Source organism: Eschscholzia californica, unplaced genomic scaffold, assembly GCF_041429995.1.
Source record: "Eschscholzia californica isolate CP2 unplaced genomic scaffold, dmEscCali1.0.p SCAF_3, whole genome shotgun sequence".
Lineage (NCBI taxonomy): Eukaryota > Viridiplantae > Streptophyta > Magnoliopsida > Ranunculales > Papaveraceae > Eschscholzia > Eschscholzia californica.
Window position 1 is genome coordinate 57,522,062 of NW_028238420.1, and position 13,348 is coordinate 57,535,409.

Genomic DNA, 13,348 nt, shown 5'->3' on the forward strand with positions numbered 1-13,348 from the left:
ACGCCCTAGACCAAATGATAGTCTGTATATAAACGGTTGTGATGGTTTGGGGTGTTGCATCTCTTGAGATGATGGTAGTGTTTTCTTTTCTAAATGAGATTTGAAATATTACTAGAATCAATTTTCGGTCAGAACTGGCTATGAGGTTGAATTGACAAATATTGTTTTAGTCTTACTCGTGAGGTTTGATTAATCTAAAATTAGAAACTTGTAATACCTTCTCATCAAACTTTTTTGTTTAGTTTTAAAAACATAAGCTCAAAATTTGGTAGAACGATCAATTTATTTGCAATTTATTCTTTGCATAACCAAATAGCAATGCGTAACCAAATAGCAATCCACTAGTTTATTCCTCCTTTCAATTTCCTTTTTGAACTCTATCATTCATACGTTGTGATGTCCTTTTCTCTTTCTAGAATGTTTTGTCATTGAAAAATAGAAGAATTTCCATATACATTGCTTGCAAAGATACAAAGTGAATGGGCCATATAGTCACTAGTCAGATTGGACAATAAACTAGATACTTGTAAAAAGCCTCTCAATCTTGTTATTTTTCGTGTTAGAGATGTAGAAATGTTTGCATAACCTTTTAACTGTTTTTAATGAGCATTGAGCGAAAAAAATGTAAAAGGGTATAGTTGCATAAAAAAAATTCGACGTTGATTTGTGTCTCAGATTTCTTGTTAACCGCCTGCTGTTTAAGAGAGTCCAATCACGAATAATGTGACAATCATAATCGTGAAAGCAAGTATAAAATACATTGGCCTTTTCTCCTTAATGTGTGACCAAATTTTGTTCAAGATAGGCATATCTTCAGTGTTCCACCCAACCTTCTGCAAGATTGGCATCACCACTCCTAGCACCTTCTAAGAAAAAATAAATCAAAACACCACTCAAAATACAATTTTATGAATTCATAATTTGTGTTTGAGAGAGAGAGAGAGAGAGAGTACCAATTGAAGTGGTTGAACATGAAGAAGAGGTTGTATAAACATTTCCATGTTCCTAAATAGTTGATAAGAAGACGTTAGTTATATCCAAATTTTAAGGATTGCTTTGACATCGGTTTGAACATTTTCTCACCGTATTCGTACCTTGCCATGATATTCATGGCAAGTATAGAAGCTAAATCCCTTCCCAAGAGGTATATAAGTCTTGTCCCATACTGCCAAGATAGAACAATAACAGTTTGCTATTTCCATAAATACATACAAAAACAAAAGAGAATGAGTGAGAGGGAGGGAGAGAGAGATCAAAACCTAATTTCCATGAAACACCAATGTTCATTCCATCATGCAATGTTGGTTGGACAACAAATGTTAAATGCTTCCCCATGTACTCTAGGAGAAATTGTAAAAACTCTAATACTTCCTACCAAAAAAGAAGAACAAAAAAGTTACCACCCTCAATTTGTTTTTGACTTGTATTATTAACACACTAAATCACTTGAAGTAAAACATAGATTTTTACCTTTTTTCCATAAAATGGATGAAAATCAGAAAATAAGTTACTAACACATCTGCATTCTTCTCCTATTACATCCGATAATCCTCGAACATTTCTTTCCTTAATCGCCGAATACAGTTTGAGAACTGTTTCCATTGCTCTGTTATCATCTTCCCCATAGACGCCTTTTTTCGTGCCAAATGAAAGAAATAAAGACTCCCCTTTCCTTGATAAGAAGTTCCCTTGAATTAAAGACTCCTTGAATGTTGGAAGTTGCGGGTGTGGATCAAAGGAAGCATAAGCTCTAAAATTATTTTGAATTGGCTTTAGAGTTAGAGGTGGATGATATATATCATTATGAAACATTATTCTTGGATAAAGTTGGGTTGAAATAGTTGAGACAAATCCCATTTTGAAATGTGGGTTTTAAGTATTGGAAGTGGATTTTGAATTATAAGAAAAGAGGGAGGAGCCAAGGAGCAATGAGTTTTGGGCAGAACAAGGAAATGTATAAACAAGCATAAGATTTTTTGTGGAATATAGAAAACAAACACTAACAAGCTAAGGATCTTTAAAAGTAATTACTTTTTCCCTATTAGTATTTAAGCATGAGATCCATGAGATGATTAATAATACAGTATAACTTTACTCCATTCATCAATTCTACTTTTAGGTGAAACTTAATCATGGTTGGTTGCTTAGCTGCATTAGATAGCTCTCATGAAAAAATCCAATTAGAACCTGTTACTAAGACTTAAGCATTCAAAGACTCCATATTTAAAGAAAGAAATATATACTTGGCTTTGTTGGGATAAAAGCTAGAAAAAAAAAGTATAAGAAGAGCTCAATTTTCAGAATCAATTATTCCTTTGGCTAAAATCAATTCTCAATACATTATATGACAACTACATAACAAAAATCTTCGGATTCGAATATTTGACTTCAAAACACTTTCCCTTCCTATCTTTCTTTTGTCACTTTCTTCTTGTCGGTCGTCTGGTCACTCTGGCTTCTGACCATCATTAAAAAAAAACTCTTCCTCAATTCTTTTAGTCTTTCTCTCCATCTCTCACGGTTTTTCTCCTCTCTTATTCTCTCCTCTCCTTTTTTCTCAACATATATCTATCTCAACAGTCATCTCTCACTTTAATGTCCTCTCTAAACACAGTAGAGATATAATAAGTAATTCTCAATCGAGTTCTATAGCAGAACCCATGATTGAGGCTACTATAGTTACAGTAGAACCCTCGATCGAGGGATCCAAACATCAATTAGAATCCTCGACAGAGGGATCCAATCATCAAGTGGAACGCTCGATTGAGGGTTCCAATAATGCCCATTCGAACTAGGGTTTCCATAAAACTCTAGCTTGAAGGTATTCTTTCTCTCTCTATTGTGGAGAAAATAACTCAATAGAGAAAGAGAGGGGGGGAAGAAAGAGAAGAATAAGGAAAAAATGTTCGTCGCCAGTGACTGGTCGACCTCCGACGACCGACACGAAGAAAGTGACAAAGGATAGAGAGGGAAAGAGTCTTGAAGAGATGGGTAGAAAATGAAAAGAGAGCATTAGTTAAAGTTGACTAACGGAAAAATCAAGAGGGGCCACTTTAATTAGTTGGTCATCTTTAGGGGCCATTTTGGTTAGTTGGTCATCTCTAGATGGCCAAAATGGAGGTATTCCTACTCTGTTTAAGGTACTTGTGGGGGAAAGAAATCTGGGGAGCCTTTGAATCTCAGAAAGCGAGATAGATCAACAGAGAGACTTGGGTTTTTTGAGAGAGAAACTATCATGGCGGAAGATCTGGTTTTAGATACAGCAATCAGAGATTGGGTTCTAATCCCTCTCTCAGTCGTCATGGTTCTGATTGGAATCCTTCGTTACTTTGTCTCTAAACTCATGCGATCTTCTCAATTACCTGATGCAAAGATGGTCAAAGAAGGGTTTGTGTTCTAATCAAATACCTAAAATTAGTATTTTTTTTTTTTTTCGATTCTCTCATCAAAAGTTCCAATTTTGATTCTAGGGTTTGTTTCTGTTTTTAGACAGGTAATTATTAGGGCTAGGAATTTACGAGCTGCTGCTAATTTTATACCTTTGAAGTCCTTTCGCGCTCGAAGAACATATTTCAGTAATGAGGTTCGTTCTTTTTTGGGGGGATTTCTTATATTCAGTTTACAAATCTAATTCTTGAGCTGAAAAGATACTTTTTTAGGAACTATTATGTTCTTATCTGTTGCAAGATTTACTATATTGATCTGTTTCTGATATAAAGTAGTTCCTTTGGATGAAGAGTTAGGTTATTTGATCTAAATTTATTGGTAAGATTTGTAAATTATATTGTTTATAACCTAAACGGGTAAGTTCATGTTTAGGTTATTTGATTTGATCAGTTGCTTAGTAATGGAATGCTGAAAACTGGGTAGATTAAGAGTTTCTCTGCGATTTTTAACTCAAATTAGATTAATAACATACCTAATACATGGATTTTGATATAAACCGTCTAATGTCTAGTCTACTCTACTAGAGAAATTTATGGACTATGATAGTGCGAGTTTCGGAGTTCGTTTATAAACATTGTTTGCTATTTTGCAATAGGAAAATGGGTTGCTTCATGTTCCAAAGGGACAAGCTCAAAACCCACAGGCACAGATGTTATCTGACCCAAACATGGCGATGGATATGATGAAGAAAAACCTTTCTATGATCATTCCTCAGGTATTGAGTTCGAAATTATGTTTTGGCACTAGTATCCGAGTTGATTTCTCTAGTGCAATTCGTCACCATCTTGACCTTTCTTAACGCTTTTATTTTCAGACTCTCACTTTTGCATGGGTCAACTTCTTCTTCTCTGGTTTTGTAGCAGGTATCACGTTCGACCTTCCTGTGCAATATATAACTTTAGTCTTTTGAATGTGTATCTTTAATCTTCTTTGCTGGTTTTCGTCTTTCTTTCAGCCAAGATACCCTTCCCATTGACTCAGAGATTTCGATCAATGTTACAAAATGGAATTGACCTGAGTACTGTTGATGTTAGCTACGTCAGTAGTCGTTCATGGTACTTTCTATTATCCTCATTTTCTTCCTCTTAATCCTCAAGCACTTCTGCCATTAATTTTATTCTTTCTTAAGTTGTAAAATGCACTTCTGATGAATACCCACTATTTTGTCACCAGGTATTTCCTGAACTTGTTTGGATTGAGGGGTCTTTTCAGTCTCATTCTTGGAGAAGAAAATGGTTAGTATATATGTTCTCTACGTTAATATCCTCGTCTCATTGACACCCTAAGATTTGTGCTATTCGAAACTGATTTCCCATTGATGATGCAGCCACGGACGACACACAGAAAATGATGCAAATGGGTGGTTTTGGAGTTGATCCTACGAAGGTATATATCATTCACGTGTATTGTTAACAAGTACTGTTTTTGTTTGCTTCTATAACCTGACATCGTTCGTTAAATTTGTTACCAGAATTTAAGTGCAGAGAAAGACGGTCTTGATATACTCCAGCATGAATGGGTCCTGCCTAAGTTCGAGAAGCGAGCTGGAGAAGTATTGAGAAAAATTATTCGTCAGTAGAGAAACTTCAGTATAAACCCTGGATTCAATTTTTTCCGTATTTATTTTCTTTTTCAATTGAATTCAACTTTAGGTGAATGTGTTGAGATTATAAGAATTTTTTCTTGGAACAGATGAGAATTGGTAAGGTTTGACTACTTAAGGAAATGGTAGATTGTCTGTTTGAATCTCACTTCTGAGCTTTACTTCCCCCACTCAACCACAAATTAGATGCCACTGAACATGACAACTCTCAGTACTTCTTGGTTCTTAAGTGTGGGCCTTAAATGTGGATCTTTCCTCCTTCCGGCCCACTGTCCACTGGCCCACGAGTAATCCTAAATCCCTAATGGCCTAATTGTGGTGTTGCCAAGGACTCAACTAATAGTTCTAATAACCCTAATCAGGGGTCTTTACTTGGTCTCTACCACTAACCACCCCAGGAAAAGTCCCTAACGAGGGTCCTTCCTCCGGTTCGACTTACTACCCGATGGGAAGTCCTAGTGAACCAAATCGGGGTCTTGGTCTACTCTTGCCCGTGCTCCACTTTATGCAAGTAATTCTAATAGCCCTAATAACATGTCTTCGGTCCTTGCTGGGGAGATCCTTGCTCGGGTGCGAGTCTTGCTCACGCGGTCACCCCCCACCACCCCATGAGAACTCCTCTTTGGGTTAAGTGTTGCCCACACTCCTCTCAATTATGGGAAGTCCTATTTGCCCTAATCGGCTAATCCTTTTTGAGTCTTGTCCGGCCTCCACCACCTAACAGGCAGCACTTGAAGTTACTTTTGCCTAACCCTTTTTACTTTACGTCCTGGAGCATCTCACTTGAGAAAGCTAGCCTAGGGTCCTCATCTGATCACATGACACAAACACCCAAGGCTAAAAGCTGGACTGCAAGTTCAGGCCATTACCTGGTAATTTAAATCTACTAATCCAAATTACCGAATTTCCATAGCTAAAAAACCTAGAAAAATAAAGCCAAACAATGATAATAACGTCATAACAACGGTAGTTTGTTTTCGACTAGAACTCTCATTAAACCTATTTCTAAACCAATTTAATACAATGGCACAAATAATAGAATATCAAGATTCTCTTCTCTAAGCACAGATCCTAGTTAAGGTCAATTGTAGAAAGTTTATGGAACAGCATATAAAGAGTTGAGTCTATCCCTAGTGGGGTAAGTAATTCTACTCTCTTTATTGCAAATAAAAATGTTGTAGCAGTATGTATATTAACTACTACTCCACTTTTAATGTAAAATATACATAACCAATAATGGAAGAAAGAAGCTCAAAAGAAAGTGAAAGGAAAGGTGAATATTTTTTCCTCAAACAAAAAAGAGGTGAAACTTTCTTGATGTACATTATCACAATTTTAATTATTAATGGGTGGAAATGGACTGTGAGACCAATTGATGTATGACTCGACACTATGGTCGTACCCGACGTCGATGAGCCTGTGTGTCCAAGTGGTAAAAAACTTCTCTCTAATTCAAATTTTAATTTGAACATCTTGTGTTAGACGTATAGTAATGTCACGACCTTTAGGGTCTCTTTCGTGATCTTTAGGATCCTTAATTTGTGACCTTTGGAGTCTTCTTATTTTATTTTTGCACTATTGTACTCCTTTCCCTTCATGTTGTCTTTACTTACGTAAGTTTCATGTTTGTTACTTACTTTAGTAAATCCATGTTGTACTCAAAAGAGTCAAAACACTCAACACTCAAAACTATTTAATGTGTTGGATTGTATTCCTTCGTATGAATGAAGTTCTGGTTTAACTCAAAGAAAAAAAAAACTCAAGAGGGAGCGAAGGGGAGCAGGCACACCCCCTAACTCCACCAAATTCTAAATTCCACCATTTCCTTCAAAATTATATTTTCCTCAAATTCTTTTCTTATTTTCGTGATGAAAACTACACGCCAACCTTTGGGCAATGGACCGACGATCTTAGATAGAATATCTTCTTAATGGTTTTTGTTTTCTTTTCTTCTTAAGTGAGTGATTACTTCCTAGTAACTTTGCATTTACACCGAAAACTTTAAAAATAATGTTCTTCGTCTTCAACATCAAAATCGACTGTAACATTGTAGAAATTTTTTGTAGTTTGGGTATATAATTTTGCCCCATTGGGTCTAAATCTTGGATCAGCCACTGTATCTCAAGACGATACTCCATTTCGAGCATCCTCTGGAGATGTCTCTAATTGCCTCAGTGGTTAATATTAAATCAATAGAAACCATCTCTTAATAAATTTTCAAACTTTCCCTCTTTTCTCTCTCTCATAACCGTTTTCTTCAAGTGAGATCCAAGGAATAAGCCATTGATTTTTAGAGATTTCACAGGGTATCATCGTATTCCGGAGGAAGGGCCGGAATCTCCTTCACTTTTGAAGGAGAAATCCTCTTTTTTAGTGTTAATAAGGTTTTTCTTTTGTTTTTCTTCATCTATTTCCAGAGGAAAAGAAGTAAATAGTATGACGATGGATCTTCCTTCCTGATAGACTTCTTCAATTCATCAAATCGCAGATATATGTCTTAAAGAAAGGAAAGAAAGATGGAATGAATACAAAAGTTTCGATTTGGTTTTAAATGAAGATGAAAAGAAAAGAAAGACGGATTCATCAGGCAAAACTTCAAGCAAAAGGGCTCGCAAATACACCTCCAGATGAACATCAACATAGCCCAGTTAACGAATGGCTTCCCTCTCCAACAGGATACCAGAAAATTAACTTTGATGGAGCCTTCTCAGAAAGAGGATCAGGCTAGGGGTGGGAATCGGTCCGGACCGGTCGGTATCGGACTCTAACTTCATCGAACTGGTCGACTCGAACATAAACTGTTGGCGACCACCTATTTACTCGGACGGACTCGGACGGTCACTCTCAAGAATTCTTTGTCCATTGACCGTCCAAGACCGTTTATTTTACCGGTCCAGTCGGACACCGGACGGTCTCGGTCCGGACTTTCCAACAAATTTACTTAATTCAGAACTTTATTTTTATTACCACAAACAAAATTACTTACAAATGAAGATGTTTAGCCCAAGAAATCAAAAATAAATATAAAAAAGAAAGAACACAGTTGATCATCATTTGACAAGATATAATTAAGCCATGCACTAATGTTTGGTCTTCCAGAGGACTATATGACTATAGCCAACGGTCATCATATATTCACATGTCTATAAAATTCAACGTTCAACTTCTAAAAATGAGGACAGTTTAGTCGGTCAACCTATTCGGTCACTCGTACCGGTCGGTCAGCGGTCGGTCCTTCGACATAGAATTTTGACCGTGACCGTCCGCCAATTCTTTCGGGCCGGTCGGACACTGACCGTTATGACCATCGGGTGTCCATGGACACTTTTTATCCCGGTCGAACGGGTCGGATAGCGGTCTTCCGGATCTTTTTCCCACCCCTAGGATCAGCGATCGGAGTGGTGATCAGAGACTCTCAAGGGTTGACGATTTTTGCCTCAGCAACAGTAATCGATTGTCAATCGACCATTGAAAGTGAAGCTACGGCTCTGGTGGAGACGTTGGAACTGGGTTCACAAAGAAGAGAGGAGCTATTTATAATCGAAGGGGACTGTAGGGTTTTGATTGACGCGGTTTTGGACGGCCAGGATGAAGGCCCTTGGAGGATCAGGCCCTATATTCATCGAGCAAAAACCCTTCTAAATGCACCCAATTTAAAGGAACTCCAATATTGCCCCAGAGCAGCAAATGAGGAGGCCCATGCGAGGGCTCAACAAGCACTTCAACACAATCCAACCGAGGCATCTTAGTTTTGGTTCACTAAGTGTATTTTCTTGGTTTTCTCATTCTTCATGGTGTAATCTTATTCGCCTTTGGGCTTTATATGAAGTTTGGATTCAAAAAAAAAAGTTCTTAGTAGTTTCAATTTATTGTATTATTGTTGTAATTTTCTTTTTGTTAGACCTTTAGGGTCTCCTTTCTCGATCTTTAAGATCTTTTTGTCAGATCTTTAGGATCTCTTTTCTCGATCTTTAAGATCATTGTGTCTATGTCTAGTCCAATTCTTTCTCTTCATGAGGCACTTTGCATTTAAAAGTATGTAACTCTAATGAAGTTTTCAGATGAGAGAAATACGAATATTATCCATGTAACATTGTGAGTTTATCACTTATAAATGGAAATTGTTTCCCTTGTATTAAAAAAAAAACAAACAAATAAATTTTCAAACTGACTAACTTTTTTCATAATTATATTATATAAGTAAATAAAGCATTTAGAATATATATACGGGAGAAACACATTGAGAAGATTTGTATTTTGTCTAATTTGAATGATAATCCCAAGTGAGACTTGCTTAAGAGCATCTCCAATGCAACACTCAAACTCTAAATCTTAGAGTGCCACATAGAATTTTTTATTTTTTCTTTAAAGTCCATCTTCAATACAAAACTCAACATGAATCTCTAAAGTGATGTGTCAAGATTTATTTTAGAGATATTTAAGAGGACACCCTAAATTTAGAGTGTCCTCTTGAGATTCTCTAAGTGCCACATAAGCAAATCTATAAGTTTTAAGCCAAAATATAGGTTCTTAAAGTTTCTCTTGAGTGTTGCATTGGAGAAAGCTTTGCAATAGAGTGTCTCTAAATGGTCAAATAGGAAGGAGACCATTTAGAGATCCATTTTTCACACTTCACACATAAGATTTTTAGAGTTTTTCTTGAGTCTTGCATTGGAGATAAGAGCATCTCCAATGCAAAACTCATAAAAATCTCTATTCATCTTATGTGTCTAGTTCCAATTGAGATTCTCACTCCTAGGTAGCCTTAATAGAGATCCTCAACTTTTTTTTGTCTCCAATGCAAAACTCTAAACTTATCTTATTTACTTATGTGACATAGTTATTTTCGTCAATAAATAATTAGTTTGTAGAAAATATAGAAGACTCGATTTTTATTGGTTGAAAATCAAATATTGATGAGTTGGAAAATTAGAGATATCTCAAGAGGACACTCTAGAAATAGAGTGTCCTCTTGAGATATCTTTATTCCACCCTCGACACGTCATCTTATAGATCCAAATAGAGTGTTGCATTGGAGAGGAGTTTTAAGAAAAAACTTTAAAAATCTTAGGTGACACTCAGAGTTTCTAAGATTGAGTGTTGCATTGGAGATGCTCTGACAGAGGTTATTTTGAGTTTTGGATTAGAGATTCTTTTAATCTCTATTAATATTTGTAATATGTGTATAGATTCTTGAGAGTTATTAAACACTTTCTTTGGAGAAATCCACGTCCTTATTTTATGTTAAGAAGATTTGATGTTGATGCGAGTGAGTGAGGTGGACTCCATTCTTTCTCCACCGGCACCGCCCAAGGTTGGAGTTAGGTCTATTTCCACGTCTCATAATTAAATAGAAAATGTTTACAAAAAGGACAATAATTCCAAGCATTTGAGATAAAAGAAGAAAAATCCGTCCATTTATAATTAATTTTTTAGGAAATACATTGATGAGAAAACCAATTGTATATATAGATGGAAGTAAAAAAAAGATAAACTTGTATTTTCAAGTTTATTTATCATCCATAAAAAGAAAATACTAAAGTCTGGTATAACATGTAATTTCTTATTAGTAATGGTAGTACATCTTCGTCTCATTGAATAAATTGGTTAAAATAATATTTTTAGCATTTTGTTCGATTTTCTTAAGTGACATGATTTTTTTTATGAGAATGAACCGACGACACAGTTACGAACATTAAGTACAAAAAAATTGATTTAATTCAAGTAAAAATAATTAGGAATAGAACGATCCAAACCTTTATACCTCTCTCATGTAAAAATTGTTCGCATATACATATATATGATATAATTTTTGTAAAAATAATGCATTATTGGAAAAAAAATATTAAAAACTTCAAAAAAAAAAGAAAAAGAAGGTACTCAAAAGGAGTAGTGCATCAGAGGTGGGGTTTCACTTAAAGAAAAAAAACCAAATCAGAGCCAACAAAAACAATGCAAACAAAGAGATGAGTCATGGGCTAGAAAATGAAGAACTACTATTAGTGAAGAGAAAGGGATATGATAGCAAATGTTAAAATGGCCCCCACTATTTTGTCTATTTCCTTTCTAAAAGCTTGCAAACTTGTAATAATAGAGTAAGATAGCCTCATCAACAAGTCTTTCTATAATCAAAAAGAAAAAGAAAGGATTTTAATTCTTGTACATGACATGTTACCTAGCTAGGCTATCTAAGCTCCTTTTAAGTTGTCAAATATATGAGATTTCTAAAAGATTCCTCATGTACCACCACTCCTCTCTTTCTTCTCTCTATCTAGATCTCACTATTGGTGGCTATAAATACCTCTCCCCATTAACCAATACTCTTCATCACTACCACATTTACCTCTGATTTCTCCTTATTCCTTGTTCTCCAATATCATCCCATTAAGTTAGCTAATCTTTCCCTTCTAATTTCTTTTATCAATATCCCCCAATGGCCACTGTTGAGGTATGTATATTTATGTGTTGTTGTGTGTATATATACAACCATGAACCATCTCACATAAGAGACCATATGTATGGGGTGGTTCGAGTTCAACCCTGTGGAAACCATCTCATGTGAGAGAGTTATTTGTACGAATGCGCCACCATGTCTGTATGCGCGTATATACACGCACACACCCATACACACACACACACACGCACGCACACATAATTACATTCATATGAATACATATATATTTCAAGTTTTACTTGGGTACCTTTTTCGGTTTTAAACCAAAAATTGTTCATAAGTCACATGACCCATTAATGAATTCCCTTTTTTGTTGCTTCTAAACTTATTTTGATATCTTGATCTTTTTATATTGTAGATAGCATCAGCAACTACAGCATTACCTGCAGAGAAGGAATCATCAGTTGATCAAGAATTAAACAAAACCCAAGAAGAAATTACCACACCAGAAGTAGAGGCGCCACCTGTTACGGCTGAAGAAGTTGTAGAAGAACCCAAAGAAGAAGAACAACCAGCCACCCAAGTTGAAACAGAAGCTCCTAAAGAAGTTGATGTACTCCCTACTGAACCAGTAGTTGAGAGTAAGGAGGTGGAGAAACAAGAAGAAGAAACTAAAGAAGAGAAAACAGAACTAAAAGAAGAAGCAGAAGAAACCAAAGAAGTAACCCTAGAGAAAACACAAGAAGAACCCGAAACTGTCGAAGCGGCAGAACCGACAGTAACTCCTGATGAGGAGAAAACAGAAGAGAAGGATATTGAGACTCCATCAGTTGAGAAGACTGGAGAGTAAACCATATTATGGATCAGTGTGAGATGAGAGTGATGCATGCATGGATTATGGATACTACTACTACAAGTATTAGTGATGGAAGTTGATTAGTGGTTTGGTTAGTGTAATGGAGTGTGTTAGTTAATTAGTTTGTGAGTTTAATGAGGCTTTTAAGGTAGTGATAACCTTGTTTATTTATGAAATGAGTTAACCCACCACCCACCTGTGACATGTCATGAATACAGTGGTGGGGTAGAAGACATTTGTCATGCTTAGTTGGAAGTATGGTGAGACAGTGAGTATGTGTGAGTATAGTTGTGTCACATGAGGATGTCAAATAAAATTGGTACCTATATCCATATTTTATAAGGTTGAGATCTATGAATGAATATAAGATATCATGTCTCTTTGTGTTTAATTTCCATACTGAAGTTGTATTAATAAATGAATAATAAATAAATAAAAGTTTGTCCTTGTCCTTTTGTAGAATATTGTTTGGCCAAGGAGTTGAGTGGAAAACACAAAAAAAAAAGTGTCACTAACTTAAATTTGATTTTGTCATGTTTAATTTATTTAGTGTTGTTTCTTTAACTATCCATCGGAAAATATGAAAAATGAAATGCAACAATCCTAAATTCCTCTTTCTAATAATAGATGTTGAGGGCTTTCATCACATGATTCATTTAGGGATAATAGTGTTTAGTGTCAGACTCTTCCCCATTGTTTGTTCAAACTCTTTCTTAACATATTCTTTTTCCTTTTCTTCACTATGATGATGTTTTCTACAACTACGCAATAGTTCACCATTCACTAATTGTGTGTTTTGTCCAAAGCTGATATGAGTCTTCATCTTGCTCATCAGTGATCCTCCATATCTTTTTACGAAAATTGATTTTACTGGTCCTTCAACGTATCAAGTTTGACCAAAAATTATTTAACAACTAGAATAGGAGCTTTTGTCAACAAAAAAAACTAGAATAGGAGCTCCCCATCTTGGGGACTATTATTTTAAATGATTTAAAATTCAAGAGGTTCTGAGCAACTAGTCATAATAGGTCATAGGAGGACCAAATTG

At 35.7% G+C, this 13,348-nt stretch overlaps 3 protein-coding genes across 3 annotated transcripts; 2 read left to right on the forward strand and 1 right to left on the reverse strand.

The window, feature by feature from the left end:
* Nucleotides 1–635: 635 nt before the first annotated feature.
* On the reverse strand, nt 636–1,857 carry LOC147552340 (uncharacterized). Its single transcript, XM_086668904.1, has 5 exons — nt 1,471–1,857; nt 1,260–1,371; nt 1,084–1,165; nt 954–1,005; nt 636–866 (listed from the first exon to the last, which is right to left on the reverse strand). Exons 1-5 carry the CDS (start codon nt 1,855–1,857, stop codon nt 699–701), a joined length of 801 nt encoding a protein of 266 aa, XP_086525030.1. The 3' UTR covers nt 636–698.
* Nucleotides 1,858–1,902: 45 nt separating this feature from the next.
* On the forward strand, nt 1,903–5,198 carry LOC147552341 (uncharacterized). Its single transcript, XM_086668905.1, has 8 exons — nt 1,903–3,387; nt 3,490–3,583; nt 4,043–4,162; nt 4,262–4,310; nt 4,403–4,502; nt 4,621–4,682; nt 4,775–4,833; nt 4,919–5,198. Exons 1-8 carry the CDS (start codon nt 3,236–3,238, stop codon nt 5,024–5,026), a joined length of 744 nt encoding a protein of 247 aa, XP_086525031.1. The 5' UTR covers nt 1,903–3,235; the 3' UTR covers nt 5,027–5,198.
* A 5,966-nt stretch (nt 5,199–11,164) lies between these two features.
* LOC147552342 (uncharacterized) lies at nt 11,165–12,762 on the forward strand. Its single transcript, XM_086665186.1, has 2 exons — nt 11,165–11,498; nt 11,863–12,762. The coding sequence occupies exons 1-2, from the start codon at nt 11,484–11,486 to the stop codon at nt 12,292–12,294; spliced, it is 447 nt and encodes a 148-aa protein (XP_086521312.1). The 5' UTR covers nt 11,165–11,483; the 3' UTR covers nt 12,295–12,762.
* The last annotated feature ends 586 nt before the right edge of the window (nt 12,763–13,348 follow it).